The 27,897-nt window shown below is 37.8% G+C and overlaps 1 protein-coding gene across 1 annotated transcript in view; it reads right to left on the bottom strand.

The window, feature by feature from the left end:
- LOC128930066 (uncharacterized) overlaps positions 1 to 27,897 on the bottom strand; it is a 332,066-nt gene that overhangs the window by 250,156 nt on the left and 54,013 nt on the right. Inside the window, exon 4 of the mRNA XM_078355193.1 lies at positions 11,862 to 11,954. Within this exon, the coding sequence (XP_078211319.1) occupies positions 11,862 to 11,954 (93 nt within the window). The remainder of the gene's footprint in view (positions 1 to 11,861; positions 11,955 to 27,897) is intronic.

Here is a 27,897-nt window from a genome sequence, read left to right as displayed (position 1 = left end):
TGTCCTTCCTCCTTCCACATATACAGGAAGTCCTCTTTTGTGTGCTCAGATTTTCCGTTTATCCTCCCAAAATCACAGTTTTGCCCACTCTCAGCTATAGCCATCACCTGCTTAAATTTTTCCCAAATCTGTATCTCCAGCCTAGCCTCTCCATGCATGTCCTGTTTCTTCCTAGATATACTTACCCTTATATTCCACTGGTAACAAAAAGCTAACAGGCTTAAACTCTGGCTCTACTTATGTCTTTTCAACTGGCTCCTCTTTCTGGATTTCCTACTGCTGTTATATCTCCAGCAACTTTACAAGTTGAAAATTTCAGTTTTGAGTTTAAATTTCACACTCATCTCCCAAAAAGCAATCACCAGGAATGATGGTTTTACCTGAGCATGGTATTTTTCCCTGAACCCCTCCTGGGCATAGTCGTGTTATCTGCCACCTCCTGTTCTTCTTTTCCTGCACCTTTATCAGTGGAGGGAATATCAAAAGCCCCGTTTCCTGGATAAATGTGTATCTCAAGCTTATTTGGGATTAATTGAACTCATTCGATGGTAAGGTTATTCTTCTGAGTCTGTCTTCTGTACTCACCCTCCTCAATTTCCCACAAGCTGGTGTGGAAGCATGGCTGAAGTCCAGTAAGAGGATTATAGAAATCCTCAGATTAGGCCAGGTGCAGTGGTTCACACCTGTAATTTCAACTCTTTGAGGCCGAGGCAGGTGGATCACTTGAGATCAGGAGTTCGAGACCAGCCTGGCCATCATGGTGAAACCCTGTTTGTACTAAAAATATGAAATATGAAACACAAAATACAAAAATTAGCCAGGCATGGTGGTGTGTGCCTGTAGTCCCAGGTACTTGGGAGGTTGAGGCAGGAGAATCACATGAACCCAGGAGGCGGAGGTTTCCGTGAGCCAAGATCATGTCACTGTGCTCTAGCCTGGGTGACAGAATGAGAGACTCTCAAAAAAAAAAAAAGAATTAAAAATCCTGAGATTGCCTAAATTCTCAGTTTCAAGCTCAAAGAAACAGGAACAACAGTAATGAGGCGATGTGAACCCTAGGGAGTAATTTTGTTCTAGTTTGTTTTTCAGTTTGATGTTGATTTTTGCTTTTCTGTCAAAGTCAGAAAAAGAAGAGAGGCCCCTCAGTGTGAGGAGAGAACAGCAGCAGGGTTGATACTAATGACCATGCTGGCAACAGCACTACTGAAGGCAGCTGCTGGGGTGCAGGGAATGTGACAGCACTGGAAACTGCAGCGACAGCCCTGGCAGGAGGGTCAGCACTGGCACAGGTGGTGGTAGCATTGGCAAAGCAGCAGCGTGAAATATGCAGGAGGCAATGAAGATACTGGCAGTGGCCGGGCCAAAGGTAGTGCTGGTGGTAGAGACGCCCTAAGCAACAACCCAGGTCTGTAATAGGGCACGCAGTCCCAGCACAACAGAGTGACAGGTTCTTCTGTGTAGACTTCACCACTTCTGGGTGTTTGGTACAACACAGGCAGCACACTTTCCTAGCCCCAGACAGCACACAAGGACACCAACAAGCAAACGAAAGAGATGCTGAGCTTTCAGGATTAGAGCTGGCACAGGATTTCCAGAGCATAAAGTGAACCTTCTTCAAAAGGAGAAGTCAATTAAGATGTGGAAGTGAAAGGCAACCTTTAACATGAGATGGACATGGCATACTCATTACAATGCAGACACTGAGCTTTACTATTTGAATCTACAGCAAGGCAGGTTTGAGATGGACCAACACACACCACCCCTCCTATGGAACTGACTCGGTACAAGAATATTCCATAAGCTCCAGTCTCCTGAACACAGCGTTTTCTTTACAAATCCTTTAATAAATATTCAGGAGATAGAATTCATTGACAATCCCCCCCAGATGTGAGGCTAATTAGCTGCTGATACCTAAGCTTAGCGTTCAGCTCTCTCAGACTAAAAAGGCTTCTTTTAAAGGTGTTTGTTTTGAACGTAAAAGATAAACTGGAAAGAAATATGGATTAAGACCTCAAAACTGTCCTCTCAAAGGGTTCTCTTCTTTTTATCAAAAGACAAAGGAGATAAATTGGAAAAATCAAACTATTTGGGCAGTGAAGGAAGGAGTCCTTGAAAAATCCAGTATTTATTTCTCCTTGTTTTTTCAAGCTGTCAGCATTTTAAGCTGCTAATTTTCCCCCCATAGATTTTAAATAAGCTCATCAAAAACCAAGGAAGCTGAGAACTTTAATAACTCAGAGAACAGAGTCTTTTTCTTACAGGACTGTACTCCACTCGCTCGGCTTTACTTCTCTACTGTGCATTATTTCAACACAAAACGTGGTCTCTTTGGGCACCAACCTACGGTTGCAGGTCTGCGTTGCTGTTTGTACCTAATCCCCAAAAAAATACTCAAGAAATTGTGGTGATATGTCAAGATTGCACTGCAGGGAAAAAGAAAGCCACACATGGGATGCCAATTTGTTTCCATTTAAAATAACACGATTTTGTTCACTGATTGCCCTAGTGGCCTCTTCCACACCTCCCCTCAGGGCAACCTCAGTGAGGACCAAGGAAAGATATGCTTTGCAACCATGGGCATCTGCTTTCATTTCAGGATAAAATTCGGAGAATAATTAGCTTGTTTTCACTTTAGTCTTCCCATGTGAGAAGAGTTTCTTGTTAAGGACCCTGAACTGAACCCCACAGACAGTGTAAGCCCCATGGAAATTTAAGCAATGAGGTTTGACTTTAAGGAAACTGCAGCTTAAAGTCAGTGGGAGGGTATTTCTTAATAAACCTAGAGTGTTTTCTCTTCATACAAGGACATTAAACCAAGAGAGCCGACTACTTACCCCTCTCTTATGATTCTGTATATCCCTCAATATGCAATGAATGTCTTGCATGAGAACTACAGTGATCAACCCCAATCTGTACAACTAGAAAAACGCTTTAAAGGTCAGAAAAGCCACCAAAACTGCTTGATCCATAGAAATTAACCAGTTAACTGATTTTTTTCCCCACTATCTACCAATTATGTAGGGTCATAGAGCAGTAGCCTCAGAAAACTCAGTCCCTTTACAAATGAACATTGACACACACCAAAATTCCTGTGTCTTTGCAACTCCAAGTATGTATCATTCTATCACAAGGGAGTTATGCTTTGATCCAGCAGTTCTCCCACTAAACACTCAGCTGCAGAACAGCACCAGAAATCTACAAGTCTGGCCGTGAGCACAACCATTTCACGTCAGTGAGGGTTTTCTAGATGTCAGCAAAAACAGGTTCATATGAACTTTGCTAGTTTTGTCAAATATTTTATCCTATTTACTTTATTTGGATAACTGAGAACCATGTCTCTCACCAGCAAATTTCTGTGCGATGGCAGAACGTAGAAGAAAACGTGAAAGTCCCCTGCTATCACTAAGTTCCTCCTCTGTAATGCTTCGAAGAGTTTGGGGTCCTGTGTGCTTCACAGCAACACAGATCTGCCAAAATAAATTTGAAAAGTTTTACAGAACACTTGGTAGGAGGAACAGATTTTTGTTCTCCTACATCGAGCTGGCATCAAGAATTAATGATGCATACTTTGTTGGATGATTTACATTCTCACTAGTTTTTTAGTCTTCATTTAATAACATGCTGTAGGTGTACCTGTTCTCTTAAACAAATCCCTCTCTGAATGCTGTAGGGGATGCCGCGCTTGCTAGAGTAGGAGATAGAGTAACTCTAAGATAGACAGTTATCCAGGAGGGGATATAAAAAGGAAAAAAGACAGAACAAAAGACAAAAGGCAGATGACAAAGAAGGGGCTTCAGGAATAGATGTCGGACTGATTACAACCTCAGGGAGACTCACACTTTTTATTATGATCATAACTCATGGATTTTTAAATAATTAAATGTGTCCTTTTCTCCATTTGCTCTTATTCTGTTGGAGTCCTACTTTGTCGCAGATTCCAAGTTACACTACTTCAGCCTTGAAAGTTGGTACGATTACTTTTAAAAGATGAATACTAAAACCTAAGGTGTTTCGGTTTCTTTAACAGACATTTATCTAAATGGCTGTTTACTTCTTCACATTGTTCATCCAGGGAGATGCTAGGTTTGCTGTGCCAGTGCAAGCAGTATTCAAAACTTCTTTCAAACTGCCCTTTGGCATTGCCTCTGAGGTTCACACCATATTCTATTTAATATTCTCAGTGGGAGCAAATTTTCATCTTTTGAAGTTATCCTGTGAATAAATTTGGAAATCCTGTTGGATGATATTTGGAGTATTTCAAATAATTTAATTTAGGTCTCTGTAAGAAATTACAGACTTAGCTTTTATGAAGCATAAACTATCTGAAGCCTGGATACGAAAATAAATAGAGACTCCTTATCCAGAAGAGCTTGTCGTCTGGAGAAAGAGAGAGAAATACAAATAGATCATTTCCCCATTATGCATACAGGGCTGGGACTCCTGGAACTCAGAGGCTACTTAGTTCAACGTGAAGGTTTCCTAGGGATGAAGAAACTTAAACTGAGACTTAGGGGATGAACAGAAATTAGACAGATGAAGAAGGCAGAAAGGACATTCTAAGCACACAAAAAACCTGTATAATTAAAGGCACCTTGATAAGTGGTAATATATATATATATATATATATATTTAGAAGCACGACAGCATAAAATGCAAAGGATGGTGAGGGTAAGAGTAGAATACAGCAGGGAAGCAAGCAGGGCTGCCTTGTGGGGTTTGCGATCCCCCCAATCCTTTTAAGTATCTCTTCGTTAGGTATTCTAAGGGTAGGCCAGGGAATAAGGTCAGAACTGCACTTTTAATAGCTCTCTCTGAAATGAACATTTCCTTCTATCTACATTATAGGAAGAATATCACCAAAAAATAATGAAAGCAATTAAAAGGCAGTTAGAATATGAAATCAGCAGAACATACTCCCTGATTTTGTTTGAGAAGAATTACGTTTACGTTGTGAGAACTGAGACAGGGACTAGGAGTGAAGCACATTTGGTAGAGAGACAGAAAAGAGATTGTGAAAAAGAGTTCCATCAGGCAGATTTGAATAGTGAAAGGTAAAAGAACCAACCACAGCCAGAAAGAGGTGAGCCATCCAGGAAAAACTCAGCGGGCACGCTGCGGAATACTCGCTTAGAAAGAGATGTAAAGGACACTACAGCAAACATGGTTTCAGCAAACATGAGAGACAACTAAGAAATGTCTGCTTATAATATTAAGCATTTCCACTCAAAACTGGAACACAGGTCAGTACAGAATGGAGTTGAAATAAAAAAGAAGAAGAACTGCACCAGAATAAAAGCTATTTCTCAGAGATTTATCTTCCAAAGGGTGTCACCAACTCCCTAGTGAAGAAATATTAGATGCTAATACTAGTAACATTTGCACATTATTTCAAGTTTGCTGAATTTCATATTCGTGCAGGCACATATGCATCCACGCTCTATTACCTACAGATCATACAGCTGGACATACAGGTAGTATCTTGTTGTCTATCAGTTTTTACACAGCTGCAAAGTAACTTTTCACGTTAGTGTACGGGTTGACCCCACAGGCCAGACAGGCATTGGAAATATCTGTTTTTAGATTCTACACCAAGTGTTTCTAAACTGCTGAATCAAAAAATAAGTGATACTCTGGACGGTGAATACACACATCACAAAACAGTTTCACAAACAGCTTCCAATTCGTTTTTATCACGAGATATTTGTCTTTTCATCATTTAGATTCTTATCTCCTCTTAGGAGCGTGGGAGGTGATGCCAAGTTTACGAATACTCCCCAAGTCCACTAATCTATGCAGACATTTGTTCCTCTTCCATTGTGAGCTGAAACAGAACCTCTAGATCTATTGACACAATAAACTGGAAACAAAATTGTGAGATTCTGGTGGCCAAAGAGGCAACCTAAGCAAGTACCCTTACACAGAGTATCTGCCCAGGCTGCAACTCACTACAGAACACAGGCTGCATGCCTTAAAGTCACATCTGCCTCAGTACCCTACAGTTTGGGGTCGGATCCTGCCAAACGCCTGGAGAATGAAGAACAGAAGATAAAAATAAAGATTTAGCTAAAATATCTCAATTATAAGCAGTATTCCTATTTGTTGTAAAATTTTAGTGATTGATTTTGGTGTAGCCATCATTCAATACCTTTTTAACAGGATTTTTACAGGAAAATACACCAAAAGAACTTTATTTTAGAAGACTATCTCATAGGTATCAAGGAGTCTAATACTTTCTATTAATACATCTAAAATTAGAAAAGTCTGTATTTTGAAGTTACTTAATCAGTATTTTCATACATACTATGATAGGATATGAATCCACTTCAGATATTACTTACTGTGAATTTTATAATGATACATGAGCAAAATGTCTTTAGGAAATCACATGAAGAATAAAAAGTGCAACGGTGTCACATTTTGGATTGAGATATATTTAACATAAAAGATTTTCAAAAAATCTATGTCAATTCATCTCTATTACTGATTTAAGGAAACTGCATTATAAAAATTTGAAAAGGTAACTGCTCAGCAAGAAGAAAATGTCTGCATCCACACATGTACACACACACTGTAAGTTTAACTAGCCATGAAAAAAAGTGTTATCAGAAACGAGGAGGTCATACAGGGATAGAAAGATAATCAACATGTTTCAGCCCAATGCCCCAAGAGAGTTTAATACCAACAGACTCTTTCTAAAAGACATTTTACAGGCAGAAGAAAAATATAAACCTCCTACTAGTATCTGAGATGTAATAGGAAACTCAAAAATATGTGGGTAAGTCAACAAAACAAAATTGTCTGAATAATATAGTAGTAACAATCCCTGATGAGTGAGGTTAAAAGAAAAACAAAATAGAAATAAAATATAGACCAATCTAGGACATGTATCAGGATCAGGGAAATCTCAGTTAAAGTGTCTAACATGGTCTTAGCCAGGTGTGGTGGCTCGTGTCTGTAATCTCAGAACAAAGGGAGGCCAAGGTGGGAAAATAACTTGAGCCCAGGAGTTCAAGACCAGCCTGAGCATCATAGTGAGACTCTGTCTCTGCAAAAAAAAAAAAAAAAAAAAAAAAAAGACAATTAAGTGGCATAGTCTTTTCTCTGGATGTGTAAGATTAAACATATTGATTAACATTTGGCTTCAATAAGTACAAGTGTACTTGTACTTTTATCTCAAGCAAATATTGTAAGAATGGCAAAAGAGTAGATAAATTACATGCTATTGAAGGGGGAGAAACAGAATGAGAAAAAAAAATCTATCTAAATATGGTTTAAAAGGACCAAAAAGAAGTAGAGTATTAAGAACAAGCAGAGTAAGATGTTAGCATAGAAAAATGTTAACAATACAAATATTGACAAAAAAGCTGACGCATCTGTGTGTACAGCGAACAAAGTATACTTAAAATGAATAACCATGAACAGATGCAGAACAAGCATAACCACCACATTATCTGGAAAACGTAACATTAGGCAGATGTATACCATAACATGAAATACAGAAAATGGGACTGACAGAACTAAAACAAAGACACGGACAAGTTTTCCTTTGTAGTGGGAATCTAAACACACATCATTCAGTGATGACAAACCAAACCAAAAAAAAGCAGAAAAGATATAAAACAATCAGCTTAACATATGCTCTATGAAATGTGTAAACACATATATTCAGCTATATACGAATATACCAATATAACCGAAACTTCTAAGGGTTCGTTGAGTCAATAAAAATATATAAAGATAGTGCTATGGACTGAATTGTACCCCCATAAAATTCCTATGTTGAATCTCTAACCCCCAGGGTGGTGGTATTCAGAGATGGCACCTTTGGGAGGTTAACAGGTTTTGATGAGGTTGAGATCATGACGGTGAGACTCTCATGATGAGATTAGTGCCCTCCAAAGTACAAACACCATGGCACTTGTTCCCCCCTGCTGTCATGTGAGAACACAGCAAGACAGTGGCTTTGCTGCCACCCTACTTAGTTAATCAACCCAGCTATGGTATTTTGTTATGATAACGCCTAGCAAACTAACAAAGATAAAAAATATTTATAACAGAATAGTAAAATTCTATATGTCAGAATATTTGGGATGTAACTAAGGCAATACCCAGATAAATGTATCATGTTAAGTGTTTATATCAGATAATTAACAAACATTAATGAGCAGCCAAGCATTCAAAATGAAAATGAGAAGATTACAGAATTTCTCAGAAAAAAAGTACAAATAAACTATATTCAGAAATTTAAAATGGACATTAGAAACTTGTGGAAAGAGTAAATAATGTATTTTCTCCCAATAAATTTGAAAATCAAGATTAAATGCTCATACTCCTAGAAGTAACTCACCAAAATTCAATCAAGATGAAGATAAGTTGTTATAAACATTAAGGAGCTAGCTTGATTGTAATTTATATTTCCACAAAAAGGCCAAAAGTGTGCTCCATGATTTCTGCTGAATGTTTACACAACACAGTTTCTTTCATAACATTTATCACACACAAATAACTTCAAAATATAGATAGAAAACACTTCCAAATCATTACATGCATTTTATACAATTGTTGGTTTTACCCCAGGTATGCAAATTTAATTAGACATTAGGGTATCATTTATGTGGTTCACAACATTTACAGATTAAAGAAGAAATATCACTTCATTATCTACGTGGAAGCAGAAAAAAATCATTTAATTATTGAACATTCATTAGTTATAAATATAAACAAAGTGACAGAGGTTATCTTTTTTTTAAAAGTTCAAAGATCTACAACAAGGTAAGGATTCCCGTTACCGCTTGTGTTCAACATTTGACTGGAAGTCCTAGCCACAAAAAGACAACCTCAAAGTGGTGTAAGTATTGGAAAAGATGAAGCCAGGCTGTCATCTAAGTTAAGGGTGACATGACTGCCAAAAGAAAGATCCAAAAACTCAGTGGAAAAATTAGTAGACAGGGAAGAGTTTAGCTGGTGTGCGGACATTAACTAGTTTTTTAAAAGTTAAATCAATTTCTTTACCACACCCATAAAAACTGTATTATTTACATTTTAACAGTTTTGCTGGGGTATAACTGATATAAAAAGAACTGCACATACGTAAGGTACACAATAGGACAAGTTTGAACAGATGCAAATACCTGTGACGCCATCATCACAGTCGAGGTCATATACATTTCCGTCACCTCCCAGTCCATCCTGTGTCTCTGGTTATTTCTATGGTAAAAACACTCAACATGGGTTCTACCCTCTTAAATTTTGAAGTGTACAACATTGCATCACTCTGTAGGCACTACGTTGCTCAGTAGGTCTCTAGAGTCTATCCATCTCGCATCACTGAAACTTCCTGCCCATTAAACAGCTCCACATCCCCCTACCCACTAATAAAACCACTGCTGCATCCTCTACTTCTATGCAACTGACTTCTATAGATACCTCATATAAATAGAACATGGAATTTATACTTTTGGAACAATGTTTACTCTAGCATCAAAAATATTAAACAGAAATGAAAACAAAATGAAGACACTGTAAAAAAAACCAGAACTTTATTATTTTCAATAATAGAAAGCTATGTAAAAGCTTTTTTAGCAAAAATGGATAAACTATGGGTTGAGATATAATACACAATTTTATAAAGATGTCAATACTATCCAAAGTGATCATAGATTCAAATCCTAATCAAAATTCCAACTTCTAAAATTCATAAACAAAAATAAAAGATCCCCACTTTCACAGCTCTCATTAGCCCTAACGCCTATTTGTCTGCAATCTTTTTTTACTCTATGGTGAAATGTTCGGATCCCTGATAAAAGATATAGGATGAGAGCCTGTCCTCTAGTCCCAGTGGCAGCCCTAGACATCATGAGATTCCAGTGTTCTGCATGTCGGGGAACCAAAGCAACATCTCTAAGCAGAAGTTTTGGTAGCAACGGCTGCCATCTCAGACATGAGAAGGAGAAGATTAAAACTCATGCTATAATTGCATCAGCTGGGCTCTTTGGTTCACTACCTCCTCTTTGGTTCAACCAATAAGCAGAACCATCAGGAGATGAGAAGGTGGGAGAGAGAGATCAGAATACATGTTACCCTCACCCCAACTACTGCCCTGCTTCCTCCCTGCTATGGCCATGGCTGCTGTCAGGCAGTCCTCTCCTGAAACTGGAACTACAGCTACAGCTCTCTCCAGAAGGTCTCAGATTCCCTCAAGACCTTGAGGTGGAACTACTCTCTCCTACGCTAACCACAGTGCTTTACCAGGACGTGGTTTCTCCAGCCCCAACTTTTTAAGTAGTACCTTTTCTATTCTTTCTCTAAGTATCACACTTGAGTGAACCATCTGTTTTCTGTCAGAACTGTGAAAGACAAAGGTTTTTTGTTTGTTTTTTGAGACAAAGTCTCACACTCTGTTGCCAGCTTGGAGTGCAGTGGCACAATCTTGGCTCACTGCAACCTCCACCTCTTGGGTTCAAGTGATTCTTCTGCCTCAGCCTCCTGAGTAGCTGGGACTATAGGTGAGCACCACCATGACCAGCAGACTTTTGTATTTTTTGTAGAGACTTCACCATGTTGGCCAGGATGGTCTCGATCTCTTGACCTCATCATCTACCGGCCTCGTCTCCCAAAGTGCTGGGATTACAGGCATGAGACACTGCACCCAGCTGACAAACATTTTTAACACAGTAACTCTTCTTTGCATGAACCTTCCTCAATCATACCACTAAGGTCCAATTGGGTCTTAAAACATCCAAGACCTGTCCTGCTCTGAATGACATTCCAGCACTGAAAAGACTAAATCCCAAAATGTAGAGTTTTGAAGGAAATTGTTACAGCACTTAATATAAGATATAATGTATAATTAGGAAAATATGAGTTTAAAAATATATTTGGGCTCTCTGACATCATGATGGACTAAACTGATCTTTATGAGCTTCCCTTCCACCATAAATACCTAGTAATGCTAATGAAAATATTATATTATAACAAAATAAACAGGCCGGGCAAAGGGGCCCAGGCCTGTAAGCCCAGCACTTAGGCAAGCTGAGGCGAGCAAATCACTTGATGTAAGGAGTTTGAGACCAGCCTGCCCAACATGGTGAAACCCTGTCTCTACTAAAAACTACAAAAATTAGCTGGGCTTGGTGGTGCATGCTTGTAATTCTAGCTACTTGGGAGGCAGAGGCTGAAGAATCGTTTGAACCTGGGAGGTGGAGGCTGCAGTGAGCTAAGATTGCACCACTGCACTCTAGTGTGGGTGACAGAGTGAAACCATCTCAAAAATAAAAATAAAAATAAACAACTGATGTGGAAAGAAGAAAGGCAGTGAAATTCTCAGGTTGCAATATAAAAACTCAGCATGGAAAGACAGAGCTGGTGTTTCAAGGTTCTATAGGAAGTTTGGCCCATAAGTGGGCCTTACAGACTGGGAAGCCAGGGCTTCAGAACCCCTTTGAGGACGGGATGGCCTCAGTTTACACAAAGTCTGAGAGTTTAGGACCGATACCTTGTATGAGGCTAGAAAATTTAAAAGGCAACCTTGCTCATGAGGTAAGGGCAGAGAACCCAGGAGCACTGACTGTATAGGCCCAGGGAGGCAGAAAGAACGCTTTCTATTCATCCAGAAATACAGGAGAAAACAATCATTTTCCTATTTTAAAAATGATAGTTGAATGCAGATTTCTCATCAACAATTGCTTTTCAGAAGACAATGGAATAATTAGTTTCAACACACTCAAGAAAATCAAATACCAGTTTAGATTTCTACACATAGCTAAATTATCACTCAAAAATAAGATATAAAAGAATGTTTAGGAAAACAGAGAGCTTACCAGCCACTGATACTTCCTGAAAGTAATGAAAGATGTACTTACCAAAGAAGGAACTTGAAGTCGGATGAAGGAAGTGGAATGCAGAAGGCACAGGTGCACTAAGATGTTGGTAAACTTCTTGATGAAGCTATGTAACTGTAACCAAAAAAAAGAAAAGATTTAAAAATAAGGTGGAATGAAAGTAAAAACAACATGGGAGGTAAGAAGTTTGGAATTTAAGTATTCTAAAGTCCTTGAACTTCTTGGATGACAATGGAGATGGTGATTCATGGTACACTTTATTAAGTATGCAAGTTAAAATTCTGATGAACACTAAAAGCAAAAATATTTTTAAAAACTTACAAACCACCAGAATAGAAGAATAGGAAAAGGAAGTACACAGAAAACCTAGTTAATACACTGGATGGCAGGAATACGTTTTAAAATGGAAAAAAAAATAGAGGAAGGAGAAGAGAAAAAGCAGCAGCAAAGAAAAGCATGGCAAAGAGATTATACAAAAGAATATCACAATATACCTGTGAACATACTACATTTAAATAGACTAAATTTCCTTTTGAATGAACAGATCCTCAGGCTAAATAAGCCATTCATTTATATAATATTTATTTCAAAAACACATCTAGGAAATAATGACAGAATATTGTTGAAAGTAAAAAGACAGAAAGAGAAACTTGTGTCTCTCGCACAGTCTCTATGTGTCTATCACTACACAGTGAATAAATTTCCAGAACTGTGAGAAAACATGACCATTCCAGAATTACTGTGGGAGATTTCGGCCTCTCTTTCTCAGACTAACAAATTAAGCAGACAAAAAGGAGGTCAGAATTTAGACGATTTGAATAGAAACATTTACAAGTTTGATCATTTGAAGATGGTGTGTATGTGTGTATGCCCACACTGAACAAATCGAGATTACGCAATGTCTTCAAGAATTCATAGAATCATTACGACAAATGATCAAGGACTTGACCAGAAAGTCATTATAATATACATGCAATCATACAGTAAAATACAGATCACAGCCTCTGATCAAAATGCAATAAAAATGAAAATCATAAAAAAGCTCAGATAGTTTCATAAATTCAATTATATGGGTTGAACATTTTCATATGTTGAAAAAAATGAAAATAAATTTTTTAAATTGAATGACAACAAAAGTATTACAATTTAAAATGTATGTTATAAAAAGGGAAATTTAGGGCTTTGAATAAGGAAATACCAAAAAAAAACCAAAATAGGGTAATTTGAGCAAAATGTTGAACTTAGGAAGGGTAGAAAAACAAAGGACAAACTTTAAAAATAAAGAGCATACATTATTGAAATTTGAAAAAAATATAAATTTCCTGTAAAATCCGAAGTGAGTTATTCAATAAGGTCAATAAAAAAGACAAACCTGTAGATAGTTAACAAAGGAAAAGCAGAAACCCATATTAACAATGGCAGGAAATAAAAAACAGACATGTTATGCCAATATATTTGAAAGCTTTTCCAGTGTGGTATATTTAGATATAGCAAGAATTTTTACAACACATGAAATCTTGAAGTTCACTTGATGATGGACTTTGGGAAATGGACCACACACACATTCTTTATGCCAAAATGTCAGGAATACCACATCTCTAAAGAATTTTCCGGTATTAATAGATGGGTATTTTATGAGGACAGACATCAAAGCCTACAAGAAGGTAAGACAACCAGAAAAAAACCACTAGAATGAGTTCCTTATTTCTGAGTTCTAATTGGATTGCACTGTGGTCTGAGAGGCTGTTTCTTGTGTTTTCCATTCTTCTGCTGAGAAGTGTTTTACTTTCAATTACGTTGTCAATTTTAGAATAAGTGCTATGTGGTGATGAGAAGAGCGTATATTCTTTTGATTTGGGGTGGACAGTTCTGTAGATATTTATTAGGTCCACTTGGTTTAGAGCTGAATTCAAGTCCTGAATATCCTTGTGAATTTTCTGTCTCAATAATCTCTATTATTGACAGTGGGGTGTTAAAGTCTCCAACTATTAATGTGTAGGAGGCTGGGTCTCTTTGTAGGTCTCTAAGAACTTGTTTTATGAGTCTGGGTGCTCCATTATTGGGTGCATATAATTTAGGGTAGTTAGCTCTTCTTGTTGCATTTACCAATGCCATTATGTAATGCCCTTCTTTGTCTTTTTCGGTCTTTGTTGCTTTGAACTCTGTTTTATCAGAGACAAGGATTGCAACTCCTGCTTTTGCTTTCCATTTGCTGGCTAAGTATTCCTCTATCGCTTTGACTGTGTGTGTCTTTGCAGATGAGATGTGTCTCCTGAATACAGCACACTGATGGATCTTCATTCTTTATCCAATTTGCCTGTCTGTGTGTTTAACTGGGGCATTCAGACCATTTACATTACAGGTTAATACTGTTATGTGTGAATTTCATCCAGTCATGAGGCTGCTTATTTTGCATACTAGATGATACAGTTTCTTCATGGTGTGAATGGTCTTTACAATTGGCATGTTTTTGCAGTGGCTGGTAACAGTTCCCCCCCCCTCCCCAATATCTACTGCTTCCTTCAGGAGCTCTTGTAAGGCAGACCTGGTGGTGACAAAATCCTTCAGCATTTACTTGTCTGTATAAGATTTTATTTCTCCTTCACTTATGAAATATGGTTTGGCTAGATATGAAATTCTGGGTTGAAAATTATTTCGAGAATATTGAATATTGGCCCCAACTCTATTCTGGCTTGTAAGGTTTCTGCAGAAAGATCCACTGTTAGTCTGATGGGCTTCCCTTTTCAGGTAACCTGACATTTCTCTCTGGCTTCCCTTAACATTTCTTTGTTTCAACCTAGGAAATCTGATGATCATGTGTCTTGGGGTTGCTCTTCTCAAGGAGTATCTTTGTGGTATTCTCTGTATTTCCTGAATTTAAATGTTTACCTGTCTTGCTAGGTTGGGGATGTTCTCCTGGATAACATCCTGAAGTGTGTTTTCCAACGTGGTACCATTTTCCCCATCACTTTCAGGGGCCCCGGTCAGTCATAGGTTTGGTCTTTTCAAATAGTCCCATATTTTTTAGAGGCTTTTATCATTCCTTTTCAATCTTTATTCTCTAATCTTGTCTTCACACCTCATTCAAAACTGCACAACTGCATGGAAACTGATCAACCTGTTCCTGAATGACTACTGGGTAAATAAAATTAAGGCAGAAATAAGTAAGTTATTTGAAACCAGTAAGAAAAAAGAGACAACGTACTAGAAGCTCTGAGATAAAGCAGTGTCTAGAGAAAAATTTACAGCACTAAATGCCCACATGAGAAAGCAGGAAAGATCTAAAATAGACACCCTAATATCACAGTTAAAAGAACTAGAGAAGCAAGAGTAAACAAATTCAAAAGCTAGCAGAAGATGAGAAATAACTAAGATCAGAGCAGAGCTTAAAGAGATAGAGAAATAAAAAACATTTCAAAAAAAAAAAATCTATGAATCCAGGAGCTGTTTTTTTTTTTTAAAAGATTTACAAAATAGATGGACCACTAGTTAGACGAATAAAGAAGAAAAGAGAGAAGCAGCAAGCAGACACACAACAAAAAAAATGATAAAGGGGATACCATCACTGATCCCACAGAAATACAAACTACCATCAGAGAATACTATAAACACCTCTACGCAAATGAACTAGAAAATCTGGAAGAAATGGTAAGTTCTGGACACATACACCCTCCCAAGACTAATCCCTGAATAGTCCAAAAACAAATTCTCAAATTGAGGCAATAATTAATAGCTTACCAATCCAGAAAAGCCAAAACCAAATGCATTCACACCCAAATTCTACCAGAGGTTGAAAGAGGAGCTGGCACCATTCCTTCTGAAATTGTTCCAAACAATAGAAAAACAAGGACTCCTCCCTAACTCATTTTATGAGGCCAGCATCACCCTGATTCCAAAACCTGGCAGTGACACAACAGGAAAGGAACAAAGGAAATTTCAGGCCAATATCCCTGATGAATGCCAATGTGAAAATCCTCAATAAAATACTGGCAAACCAAATCCAGCAGCACATCAAAAAGCTTATCGACCACAATCAAGTCAGCTTCATCCCCATAAATGCAAGGCTGGTTCAACATAAGCAAATCAATAAACATAGTCCATCACATAAACAGAACCAATGACAAAAACCACATGAACATCTCAATAGATGCAGAAAAGGCCTTCAATAAAATTCAACACCGCTTTATGCTAAAAACTCTCAATAAACTAGGTATTGATGGAAAATATCTCAAAATAAGAATTGCTATTTATGTAAAACCCACAGACAATATCATACTGAAGAGGCAAAAGCTGGAAGCATTCCCCTGGAAAACTGGTACAAGACACAGATGCCCTCTCTCACCACTGCTATTCAACATAGTATTGGAAGTTCTGGCCAGATCAATCAGGCAAGAGACAGAAATAAAGGGAATTCATATAGGAGAAAAGGAGTCAAAGTATCTGTTTGCAGATGACATGATTATATATTTAGAAAACCCCATCATCTCAGCCCAAAATCTCCTTAGGCTGATAAGCAACTTCAGCAAAGTCTCAGCATACAAAATCAACGTGCAAAGTCACAAGCATTCCTATACACCAATAATAAGACAAGCAGAGAGCCAAATCATGAGTGAACTCACATTCACAATTGCTACAAAGAGAATAAAATAATTAGGAATACAATTTACAAGGCACATGAAAGACTTACTCAAGGAGAACTACAAATCACTGCTCAAGGAAATAAGAGAAGACACAAACAAATGGAAAAACATCTCATGCTCATGGATAGGAAGAATCAATATTATGAAAATGGCTATACTGCCCAAAGTAATTTATAGATTCAATGCTATTCCCATCAAGCTGCCATCGAATTTCTTCACAGAATGAGAAAAACTACTTTAAATTTCATATGGAACCAAAAAATAACTCCTATAGCCAAGACAATCCATGCAAAAAGAAAAAAGCTGGAAGCATCACGCTACCCGACTTCAAACTACACCACAAGGCTACAGTAATCAAAACAGCATGGTACTGGTACCAAAACATATATAGACCAATGGAACACAATAAAGGCCTCAGAAATAACACTGCATATCTACAATCACCTGATCTTCAACTAACCCAACAAAAACAAACAATAAGGGATTCCCTATTTAATAAATGATGCTGGGAAAACTGACTAGCCATATGCAAAAAACTGCAACTGGACCCCTTCCCTATACCTTATACAAATATTAACTCAAGATAGATTAAAGACTTAAACATAAAACCTAAAATTATAAAAACCCTAGAAGAAAACCTAGGCAATGCCATTCAGGACATAGGCATGGGCAAAGACTTCATGACTAAAACACCAAAAGCAACTGCAACAAAAGCCAAAATTGAGAAATGGGATCTAATTAAACTAAAGAGCTTCTACTCAGCAAAAGAAAATATCATCAGAGTGAACGGGCAACCTACAGAATGGGGGAAAATTTTTTAATCTATCAATCTGAAAAAGGTGTAATATGCAGAATCTACAAGAAACAAAATAATTACAAGAAAAAAACAACTTCATCAGAAAGTAGGTAAATGATATGAACAGATACACCTCAAAAGAAGACATTTATGCAGCCAAAAAAACATTTTAAAAATCTCACCTATGGTTAGAGAAATACAAATCAAAACCACAATGAGATACCATCTCACACCAGTTAGAATGTCAATCAATAAAAAGTCTGCAACCAACAAATGCTGGTGAGGATGTGAAGAAATAGGAACACTTTACACTGTTGGTAGGAGTATAAATTAGTTCAATCATTGTGGAATACAGTGTGGTGATTTCTCAAGGATATAGAAGCAGAAATACCATTTGACCCAGCAATCCCATTACTTGGTATACACACAAAGTATTACAAATCATTCTGCTATAAACACACATGAACACATGTTTACTGCAGCAGGATTTACAACAGTAAAGACTTGGAACCAACCCAAATGCCCATCAATGATAGACTGGATAAAGAAAATGTGACACACATACACCATGGAATACGATGCAGCCATAAATGAGTTCATGTCCTTTACAGGGACACCGATGAAGCTGGAAACCATCATCCTTAGCAAATTAACACTGGAACAGAAAACTAAACACTACATGTTCTCACCCATAAGTGGGAGCTGAACAATGTGAATACATGGACACAGGGAGGGAAACATCACACACGAGGGCCTGTAGTGGGGTGGGGGCAAGGGGGGAGAGAGCATTAGTATAAATACCAATGCATGTAGAGCTTAAAACCTAGATGATGGGTTGATAAGTGCAGCAAACCACCATGGCCATGTATACCTATGTAACAAACCTGCATGGTCAGTGCATGTATTCCAGAACTTAAAAGTAAAATAAATAAAACCCCTAGAATGAATCTTTCTGAATAGAGGTCAGAGTGAGAATTTAGGGATTCTCTTCCATCTCTGACTATGTGCTGATCTTTACATTGTTAAGATAAAATGAAGATGAGCTGCTAAAGGTGCTACAATGAGGAGAGTTGCATAAACTGTCTACTTCCATCATGTTAGTTGGTATCATCTGGTTCATGAGGATTCTTCGGTTTCTGTAATCAACTAATCTCTCTTTTCCTGCTCTTCTCTAAGATGGAGGGCTTAAAATGAGACAGAAATGATGCTGAGCATCGTACATGTATCATCTAATTTTTAGAGAATCTGTGGTTAACCCCGATTTAGAGATGTATACACATATGAACAACAAAATGATTCCACAACTAGACATAGTAAGTGATGGAGTTAGGTCTGAAAATTAACCCTAACTTCACCCTCGAGTTCTTTATTCTATGCAGTGTCCCAAAAACAATGACAGACAAGGCAAGAGCCAGGGACCGACATATCCTTGCTCTTAGGATTGTCATCCACAGCCCATGACCCTGGGCTTGCCACTGCTTTGACAGAATACCTGGCATATGAAAGTCATTCAATTAATACTGTTAATAGTTCTCACCCCTTTGAAGTGAACAGTGACATACAAAAACTAATTTTTCCATCCACAGAAACTGTTTGAATACATAAGGCTACCAAAATTTCAAGACATATCTAGACTAAATTCCTCCAGTGCCCTTAGTCATAGGGGAAGAGAAAACATGGAGATTTCCTTTTTAAAATGAAACTAAATCTGTGGTGCTTCTGGTTTCACAATCTGCCTACTTACTGTAAGGCAGATTCCCGATCACTACCCCAAGAGACCGTGGTTTAGTGTATCTCAGCAACCACCCAGGAATACAACAAATGCCTCAGATGACTCTAAAGTGAGTTGTCTCCGTACACCGAGAGACATTAAAACAAAGGATTGAGTCTCAAGGCAGACAGGTTTGTGAGCTTGGTTTCTCAATTCTCACATCTTCTCACAAGCAGAAAGGGTAAACAACTATTAGAACAAAGAAGAGTTATTCTGTACACAAAGTGAGTGAAGGTTCACGTCCCTGATCTCAAATTATTATGGAATATTGATAAAGTGAAATCGCTAATTTGGATAAATTTTTCAAAGTTTTCTGAAAGAAAGTGTCTTCTCTGTCTATATATGTATAGAAACCAGAAAGAGAAAAATAATTTCATTTGACACAATTACAGACTCACTAGTTTTACCTTTTCATATTTTTATAAAGCTCAGCTAGAAGTATATTTTTATAAAATTCAGCCAGAAGTATACTTCAGCTACAAGTAGTTATAAAAAGAATTTCCCAACTCCTTTCTTTCCATCTTCTTATCTTAAAAGTGCCATATGGCACCAACTGAGATAGCACATAGGAAGCACTTAAAACAAATCTTACCTGTCACAACAAACACTGCCGTCCCTTCTCAACTTTCACTTCCCTTCATAGGGAATATATTCATTGAAGAGAGGACATTCAATCAGAAACAATTTATCAAGTCTTCTAAAGTAATACACATTGAAATCAAATACTCCTTCATCAGTAATCATATAAGGAAAATAAGTAACATTAGCATTTATGATTACTGTCAATTCACCATTTACAAACTAAACAGATGCCAGTTTGAATTTTGATAAAATACACCATAGCCAACACCCAAACCTTAAGATGACAGGAACCTCTGAAACCTGCAGGAAGGTCGGAAGGCTACCAACGGAAAAATAATAGGGCTTATCCATCAGCATATCTGCTGCATCATTTTTTAATTGGAAAATAGGATTGAGAACTTAACATGCTGTGAAGAGTCTTTGGCTTCACCCAGGAAAAGGGAAGTAACTTACACAGTAGGGAAGTTAAAAAGCAAACAGAAGTTGCCAAACAGGAAAAATAAATTATGAAAAATGTGTCTCCTTGGAGCCCGAGTGAAAGTATAAAAGAGAAAGGATCAAGTCATTCAACCACTATCAAACATGGAGAATTATTTTATCATGGGCTACAGGAGTAGAAGTAGATGACCCATGAGTACTGGGTCATCCTTCTGGAACTGGAGATAACCTTCTGTAAAATCCCCACTCCAAAGTTTCCACTTATATAAAGTCAGGATCGCAATCCTAAAAAAAGAGGTTTACAAAAGTTCTTATGTTGCAGTGATGCTACTAATTCTAAAGAGGACAAAGAAAAAATGAAATCACAGGAAAATGGGGAACTTCTGGAAAATCTATCCTAGGAAGAGGAAGAAAAGTTACTAGACAATGGCTAATAAAGTTGAAGAGGGAAAGTTCATTTTAACATTTTGATGAAAGTCTGTCAAAGAGCAAAATGATCACACCCTTTGGAAGTAGACTGATGAGCTCCATCTCGGCTTCCATTTTACATGGCATTTTGCAGAAGCACGGAGGTGCTAAATGACTACTCAAATCACATGGCAACTCATGATCACAACTGGGCAAACTTTCCACATGTCCTAGTTTCAACTCAACAGTAACTTACTTGTAAAATGGTACCAGGAACTAAGGCAGGAAACAGACAGATGGGGTGGGAATAGATTAGTAACCAAATGATGGTAATGTTAGGTGGAGGAAGACACGAGTCACACGAGGACAGAGGGCTGCCTAACAGCAAAGGAGAGCAGGGTCACATGCAGAGAAGCCAAGAACGTTTTCTCAAGTAGGGTCTGCAGAGACCAGACTCGAAGTCTAGACAGACATGTCAACAGTCAGCAAAGGAGAAGGAGAAAGAAGGAACCTGCATTCCAGGTAAAGAGGACAACAACTGAAATCACAGAGGTAGAAAAACAGGAATATTTAGAACACAGCAAGCAGGTCAGTCTGGTTATAGTAGAAAAGGATCAAGTAAAAACTGGAACCCAATGGTGGCATGGATACACTGAATAAACACCATTAGAAACTTTAAGAACATTAGCTTGACAGCTGTGTGTAAGGCAGACTAGGCTGGGAAGAGAAGAAAATATGGACAGACAGCTCTTCCAGTCATCCAGGAATAATGAAGAAGTGAGAAAGCCAAGACCCAGACCAAAATGAACCTTGGTTAGGAATTATTCAGCGAAATACTTTTAAAGATTCAGAAAAAGATTTTCTTAAGTGCACTAAATAATGGGGTAAGCAGGGAGTAGAATGAGAACACCGCCTTTGCTGGAATCTCCGAAGATTGTCTACTAATTATGAGAGATTTGAAGGTGTAATGAGAATCACAGCTAGTAGCTATACACACACACATTCTCACTCTTGCCTTCCAACCTCAGAGCTAAGTTAGTACTCAGTCTGTATACTGAGGTATATTCATCTTTTAGGCAGCCAGAGAAAGGGTGAAGCCAATACTTAAAATCTATAGGTATACCTTCAAGAAACCAAAATATTAGGAAGTACCTGTACATATTAATTATGCACTGACACTGATCTGACGCATCCTGGGATAAAGTGTTTCTAATGTAGCCAGACTCCACACAGGAAGAACACTGATCAAAATGCACCTTCTAAATTCTAGTTTCACATGTGCGAATTGGTAAATACCAGAAAAAGAGCAGGGAGGCAAGGAAAGATTATACCTCAGTCCAGTAGAGATGCAGTAGATGGATACCTGTGACACTGGAATAGAATAAAACATATGAACACCAACTGACACTAACACCTAGGTATTTGGTTTGTTAAAGGTCCAGCTGTTTAACTTACAGGCTCATAAATGAGGTTTCAGTCCAGAACATATCGTGACCCAACTTGTGAGAGCTCTTGTGTACTTGCTCTTTACGTCTGTAATACGCTGCTGCGCTCACTTGTAGTTTTACTGACTTAAGAACGTTCAGTTTATTTGACAAAAGATCAAAAAAAGTGCTACTCATTATTTTAAGGTAAAGTAGAAAAGATAAACACATTACTTCTATCTTGTGCATGATTATACATGTACAAGAATTAGATTGTCTTTTTAAAATACAAATTTGATGACTATGTAAAAAAATAAACCATCACTTAGAAGAAACAATTTAAGGCAAAACAAAGAAAATGAAAAGTGCAAGGTGAAGATATTAGAATGATAGAGTACAATATCTATATCAGAAGAAGTTGAATTCAAGAGACAGATATTTTATGTCATAAAGAGGATTGTTTTATATTAATTAAAGTATAATCTGTAAGAATGACGTGTCCTGAATGTCTACGTATCAGATCACAGGCATCAAAGTACAAAAAGCAAATGCACTCAAAAAGCTGACAGAAGCACAGGAATATGAGACACATCATCCTCCGGCACACAGCAAGTGGCCAAAAGTAAGGAGGAGAGGATTAGAAAACTACAACTAATAAGGATGATTTAATATCTACTAAACTTTAATATTTCTAATTTTAGTTCCTACACATCCCAAATATACTTCCTTTTAAGGGCCTATCAACATTTTCAAAATATTATTTATGAGTACAATAAAATGCTAGCTCAAGGAAAGAGAGCTAAACCAACAAAACAGAATAAAGAGCCCTTCAGGCCCTAGTATTTATGAGAAATTATGTGACACTATAGCATAAAGTGACATTACAAATCTAAGCAGATAAATTAATAAGTGGGCAATGAGTTAATCATGTGGAGAAAATAAGCCAGATCTTCAACTAAGTCCATATCCAACAAAAACATTTGGTTAATGAGTTGAATTAAACAAAAACACCAGCAATAAAAACTGGCGAATATTTATATTACAACAAACAAAAGCTTTCTTTCTGCATAAGATAACCAAGGAAAAAACCTTTAAAAATAAGATTTATGTATTTGGATACGTAAAATTTAAAGGCTTCACTTTCCAATAAGAATTATGAAACTGAGGCAAAATGTAAATGTATGAAAAAAATTAATCTAATTGTCTATCCCAGCCTAAAATGAACAAAGTCTACAGGAAGGCAGTTTGTGGAGGGGGGAAGAAAAAACAAACCTTAATAGTGTAATATTTATGAAGAAGCAAATCAAAACAATTAGATTTGATTTTCATATACAGGTGGTAATTAATCTACATGTTTATTCCTAAATAATCAGAATGCAAATCTGTTCAGTTCATTGAGGTTCATTTCCTAAGTACAAGTCCAAGGCCTTGAAATTTAAATATCTTCTTTACATGTAAATTTCACTTTTCTAAAGTTATCACAAGAAAAGCAAGTTAAATGTGAATAAGATTTGTGACCTGGCTTGGTGGCTCACGCCTGTAATTCCAGCACTTTGGGAGGCCAAGGCAGGCAGATAATCTGAGGTCAGGAGTTTGAGCCCAGCCTGGCTAACGTGGTGAAACCGTTTCTACTAAAAATACAAAAAAAAAAAAAAAAAGAAAGAAAGAAAGCCAGTCATGGTGGTGCACACCTATAATCCCAACTACTGGGGAAGCTGAGGCAGGCGCGAATCACTTGAACCTGGGAGGCGGAGATTGCAGTGAGCCAGGACCATGCCATTGCACTCCAGCATGGGCAACAAGAGTGAAACTCCATCTCAAAAATAAATAAGGATTTGGTTGTAAACAAACTAAACAGCTAACAGTATGTTGGTTTATTAAGTCACAATAAATAAAATACTAAATAGCCTTTTAAAATGACGTTGTAGAAATATTTAATGCCATGAACTACATATTCTGAGACAACAGATACATGGTTATTCACACACTTAATTTTTGTGAATGTAAAATGAGGTGATAACAGTAATTATTTCTGGTTCGACATTATTTCATTTTCCTTTTATTTATCTGAACGTTTGTAGAATAAGCACATGGAAGCTAAAAACTTTTCACAAAACCACCTAAATATTACAAAATTAGGTCATGTAACTTTTGCGTAATGAAATGCCATCCAAGTGTTAAAACTATATCATAAAGAAATGTTTAATGTGGAAAAGCATTTATGAAATGTTAAGAAAAAATTGACTAAAGTCATACGTAAGATATCAATTTTGCAAAAAAAAAGTACAGATAGAAACATTTCAAAACAGCTAGATAAATATGCACAAAAATATTGACAGTGGTTATATTTGGATGGGAAAGGTACTGGAGTTACAGAGGGTCTTCTTTTTGCTTGACCAAATATTCGACAGTTAACATTACTTTGGTAATTAATTTTGTAATTAAAAAAAGATTTTAGGCTTGGAGTAGTGGCTTATGCCTGTAATCCTAGCACTCTGGAAGGCTGAGGATTGCCTGAGTTCAGGAGTTCGAGACCAACAGGGGCAACATGGTAAAACCCCCATTTCTACTAAAAAGAAAAAAATTAACTGGGCATTGTGGCACATGACCGTAATCCCAGCCACTTGGGAGGCTGAGGCTAGAGAATCACGTGAACCTGGGAGGCAGAGGTTGCAGCGAGCAGAGATCACACCACTGCACTCCAGTCTGGGTAACAAAGTGAGTCTCTGTCAAAAAAAAAAAAAAAAAAGATTTTCTAAAAATTATTTTTAAGATACTCAAGATGTTTAATAAACCTAAGTTGGAGAAAACGTACTTAAAAACTTTAACAGCTAGTTCTATTGTACCTTTTTTATATAAAAATTATAATTTTTAGCCTAAAAAGAACCCTTTTATTGCAATCTAGTGAGTGACACAAAATAAAACATGAGTGGCATTATACAATTAGTGTCTAAGTTCCAACTTAAAACATTTACTTATTAAAAAAATGAGAACAATGATATATTGCTGTTTTGATGATATATCCCAATCCCACTGCTGCCATAACAAATCACTGCAAACTTCGTGTCTGAAAACACAGATTTATTACATGACAGTTCTGGAGGTCCTAAGTCCAAAGCATGGCTTACCAGGCTAAAATCAAGTGCCCCCGGGCTGCTTTCCTTATGGAGGCTCCACGCAAGACTTCCTTTCACGCCTTTTGTAGCAGCCGGCATTCCTTGGGTTGTGCGTGCCCCTCCCTTTGCAAAGCCAGCTATGCTAGTCAAGTTTTTCTCCCATTCTATCACTGATTCTTCTGCCTTTCTTTTCCACATGTAAGAACATTTCTTATTACATCTCTGGGCCCACCTGGATAATCCATAAAAATGTCCTTATTTTAAGGTCACCTGATCAGCAATCTTATTTACATCTGCACTCTTACTTCCCCCTTGCCATGTAAGATAACTGTCACAGGTTCCAAGACAGGAAATGTACATCTGTGGGGCCGTCACTCATCACAGTTGACTATAAGTATTGCAACCAGTGGATACCAGTTTCACTAATTGAAAACAATTTACTGAACCCTTGCTAAGTCATAGAAACTATTCCTGTATTGAGGCCACGAAGTTCACAGAATATAAATAATTCTGTAATCCCAGCACTTTGGGAGGCCAAGGCGGGTGGATCACAAGGTCAAGAGATCGAGACCATCCTGGTCAACATGGTGAAACCGTGTCTCTACTAAAAATACAAAAAATTAGCTGGGCATGATGGTGCATGCCTGTAATCCCAGCTACTTGGGAGGCTGAGGCAGGAGAACTGCCTGAACCCAGGAGGCAGAGGTTGCGGTGAGCCGAAATCACACCATTGCACTCCAGCCTGGGTAACAAGAGTGAAACTCTGTCTCAGAAAAAAAAAAAAAAAAACAAGAAAAAGAAATAATCCTTCAAAGAGCCATTACAAACATTACAGTATTAACATCCTCATTTCCCACTTGCTTCAGTTTTTTGCTTTGCATGCATACTACATAGAGCAATTTTGAATTTTGCAGGTAAACAGTTACAAATGACAAAACATTGCAACCTCAGAATTCACTCACTTGAAAAGTGTTATTAAATATTCCCATGGACCTGGAGTCATGCTGGATGCAAGAGATAAAATAAACCAGAAAAAAAATGGTCTCTATTCACTACTGGTAATTTAAAATGTGAAGAGTTATGAATGAGATGACAGGAGATTTGTTCCAAGTTCTGGCAAGAGAAATTAACATGCATAAAGTACTAATCCAAAGAAATGTATTATTCTGAAAAGGCTACTTTGTCCCATTTGGCAGTTTTTAAAGAAATATTATTATTTTACAAGTGTGTTGCCTTTTTTTTTTTCTTTGACATGCAGTCTCACTCTATCTCCCAGGCTGAAGTGCAGTGGTGCAATCTTGGCTCACTGCAACCTCCACCTCCCAGGTTCAAGTGATTCTCCTGCTTCAACCTCTCAAGTAGCTGGGACTATAGGAATGCACTGCCACCACACGTACGTGTGTGTGTGTGTGTGTGTGTGTGTGTGTGTGTGTGTGTGTGTTTTAATAGAGTCAGGGTTTCACGTTGCCCAGGCTGGTCTCGAACTCTGGAGCTCAGGTAATCCACCCACCTTGGCCTCTCAAAGTGCTAGTATTACAGGCATGAGCAACCATCCCTAGCCATGTGTTGGCTTTTAATAAAGGCTTTTATTCATCTACACATGTACATGTAGGTATGTACACATCTATATAAATATATATAAGATATATGCACATATTGCTTAGTAAAAGCTGAATCAAAGCTCTGAAACAGCTCACTAAAAACTTGGCTGTCACAGAAATGCACTCTGAAAATCACTGCTTGGGTTATATAGGATAAGCTTATTCTATTCTTACAAAGAGAGTTTTTCATGTAATGATAGTTTTCACATTTTCTCTATTTTTCCTAAATGTATAATATATTCTAGAGCTGGCTTAAGATTTTCTTCTTCTGGGATGAGGACAGAGTTCTAGAAGAGTGAGATTCTAATGTTTATAAATAGCATTTTTGAAGTAAATCTTACAAAGATTTGCTCTCTCATCAGAGTATCATTAACAAGACCAAAAGAATTTAGACCATAGCGTTCTCTCTGTATATAGAGAAAATATCCCATTTTACCATTGAGAATCACTCAATAGGCTGGAATTGAGAAAGAGGGTGACCAACTCTTTTCAGTTTGTCTAGATTCTCTAGATTTTAAAAAGGAAAGTCCTACATCCAGCAAAACCCCCTCAGTCCTGAGCAAACCAGCATGGCTGGTCATTCTAATCCAGACCCTAGGCATTTTGACTTGGAGAAGGCAAAAACGTCAGTGGTCACAGCTCTCAGTAAGGAAAGGAGGGTGCTGTGGAGGGCAGGGCTTCCCCTCCCTCCCTCAAGCAAGACATCTCATAGTAAATCTGGTAGGGTTATGGGGTCAGACAGTTGGAAACACTGATAATCACTTTTTTTGGCCATCCATTCTCCATGTTGTAGATTCTGAGCTGAAAAAGAGTACCCCATTGGCTAGGTGCAGTGAGTCACGCCTGTAAACCCAGCACTTTGGAAGGCTGAGGCGGGTGGACTGCCTGAGCTCAGGAGTTCAAGACCAGCCTGGGCAACACAGTAAAACCCCAGCTCTACTAAAAATACAAAATTAGCCAGGCATGGTGGTTCATACTTGTAATCCCAGCTACTGGAGAGACTGAGGCAGGGAATCACTTGAACATGGGAGGCAGAAGTTGTGATGAGCCCAGATCGCACTCCAGCCCGGGCAACAAGTGAAACTCCATTTCAAACACAAACAAACAAAACAAAAACAGAGTAGCCCAACCAAAAGGCCCACTGCAGCAGGGACGGAGAGGGGAAGGAGGAGCAGTGGGCTACAGGATGCTTCAGACTCTCAGGACCTATAGTCTGCAGAAGCCAATTTGAAAGAGACCAGATCAGTGGTTACATCAGCCACAGGTTTCATCTACAAAAGC

Source organism: Callithrix jacchus, chromosome 18 (genome assembly GCF_049354715.1).
Source record: "Callithrix jacchus isolate 240 chromosome 18, calJac240_pri, whole genome shotgun sequence".
NCBI classification, from domain to species: Eukaryota; Metazoa; Chordata; class Mammalia; order Primates; family Cebidae; genus Callithrix; species Callithrix jacchus.
This window is presented reverse-complemented; position numbering and strand designations above follow the sequence as displayed.